The sequence below is a fragment of the Eimeria mitis genome, genomic scaffold (genome assembly GCF_000499745.2).
Source record: "Eimeria mitis Houghton genomic scaffold, Emh_scaff1396, whole genome shotgun sequence".
NCBI classification, from domain to species: Eukaryota; Apicomplexa; class Conoidasida; order Eucoccidiorida; family Eimeriidae; genus Eimeria; species Eimeria mitis.
The window spans coordinates 568-2,833 of record NW_013569054.1 but is presented as its reverse complement, the minus strand read 5'-3'; the positions used below and the strand labels follow the sequence as shown (position 1 = coordinate 2,833).

At 35.2% G+C, this 2,266-nt stretch overlaps 1 protein-coding gene across 1 annotated transcript in view; it reads right to left on the bottom strand.

Moving 5' to 3' along the window:
* EMH_0036050 (uncharacterized protein) overlaps nt 1-456 on the bottom strand; it is a gene marked incomplete at both ends in the record, with an annotated part of 1,428 nt that extends 972 nt beyond the window's left edge. The window contains one exon of the mRNA XM_013495034.1: nt 220-456. Within this exon, the coding sequence (XP_013350488.1) occupies nt 220-456 (237 nt within the window). The remainder of the gene's footprint in view (nt 1-219) is intronic.
* Between the last annotated feature and the right edge of the window lie 1,810 nt (nt 457-2,266).

Genomic DNA, 2,266 nt, shown 5'->3' with positions numbered 1-2,266 from the left:
TCTCCGCGTTGACGTTCTCTGTGCTGTTCTCCATGCATGCGCAAAGGTTAGTTAATGCTGCTGCTGCTGCGTGTGTATATTTATAATATTTTTTTTATTTAGGTTCGTTATAGAGATACGATATTTTTATTTTATGCATTTAAGCGGCTAGAAGAATCAGCAAATGAACTGCCGCCGCCTTTAGCAGCGAAAGCAATCGAAGCTGCAGGTACACCCCACGGTGTATAGGCACCTTTTTTCTTTTTTTTTTTTTCTTTTCTCCTGCTGCTGCTGCTGCTGCTGCTGCTGCTGCTGCTGCTGATGCTGCTGCTGCTGCTTGTCTTCTTCTTCTCGCTTTTTGTCTCCTACTCCTATTCGTATTGCTGCTGATGCTGCTGCTGCTGATGGTGATGATGATGCTGCTGCTGATGTTGCTGCTGCTGCTGCTGCTGCTGCTGCTGCTGCTGCTGGTGCCATCTGTTTAACTGCAGCAGCAACAATAATAAATAAACAATAAATAATATTCATTTATTGAGGACGTCAACTACAATAAAATAATAAAATAAAATAAAATGAAATAATAAAATAAAATAAAATAAAATAAAATGAAATAAAACAAAATAAAATAAAATAAAAACAAAATAAAATAAAATAAAATAAAATAAAATAAAATAAAATAAAATAAAACAAAATAAATAAAATAAAATAAAATAAAATAAAATAAAATAAAATTAATTTTTGTTTGTGTTTGCAGCTGACCTTGATATGAAGGGTTTATCATTTGCTGCCTTATGGGGCCGCGTCTGCCAGGCGCTGCAGCAGCAGCAGCAGCAGCAGCAGCAGCAGCAGCAGCAGCAGCTGTTGCATGCATCGCTGCTGCCTGCTGCGCTGCAGCTGCTTGAAGGCCCCGTGCTGCAGCAGCAGCTGCTGCATGCGTGGGCGCATGCATTGGCCCTGAGGAGAAAAAAATTAAACAAAACTACAAAAAAACATATCATCAAGTTAGTTCTGCTGCTGCTGCTGCTGCTGCTGTTGCTGTTGCTGTTGCTGCTGAGGCTGCTGGTGTGGCGCTGCTGCTGTTGCTGTTGCTGTTGCTGTTGCTGCTGCTGCTGAGGCTGCTGATGCTGCTGCTGCAGCTTGTATATCTGTATCCTGCTGCTGCTACTGCTACTACTACTACTACTACTACTACTGCTGCTACTGCTGCTGCTGCTGCTGCTGCTGCTGCTGCTGCTGCTGCAGGAAGCACCGGTTGATGGTGCTTGCTGCTGTGACTGGCGTCCTCAGCAGCCCCGGGCTGCCGCTGCAGCTGTGTAGAGAAATGAAGGCAGCAGAAGAAGAAGTATAAATATATAAATAAATATATAAATATATAAATATATAAATATATAAATATATAAATATATAAATATATGAATATATAAATATATAAATATATAAATATATAAATATATAAATATATAAATAAATTAAATATATAATGACGTGTTTGGTTGGTGTGTTTATTTTATTTTATTTTATTTTATTTTTGCTTTTTCTTTATTTTCTTCATTTTATTTTATTTTATTTTGGTTATCTGTTGTATATTACATTTAGTTTTTATGTATTTATTTCTCGTGCATCTATTTTATATTTATTTATATATTAACTGTTACTATCATTTATTTGTTTATTCTTATTATTTTATTTGTTTATTTTTGTTTATTTCATAAACACACACACATATATATATATATATATATATATATATATATATATATATATATATATATATATATATATATGTATATATACATTAATATATTTACATATTTACATAGTTATTTATGTATTTATATATTTATATATACATTTATATATTTATATATTTATATATATATTTATTTTTTTTTTTTCTGCAGGAGGGTTGGCGTGTTGGCTACAGCAGCCCGGAGAGCAGCAGTTTTCACTTAGAGGTAGCAGCAGCTTTGGGCGGTATTTCTTTTTATAGAGAAGCAAAAGCAGGGGCTTTTCTTGTCGATATAATAATTAAAAAAAAAGAGAATATGAATATATATATTAAAAAAAAAGAAAATATAAATATATATACACAACCGTCTAGCCTGCACTGCAGCTACAATACAAGCTCTCTATCGCACACAAAAAAAAACCAAGCTCCTGCTGCTCCTGCTGCTCCTGCTGCTGCTGCTGCTGCTGCTGCTGTTCCTCCTCTACATCATAGAGGAGAACCGCTGCAGCAAATGCCGTGGGATCGGTCTGTACGCAGAGAAAGAGAAATTCTTTTTGC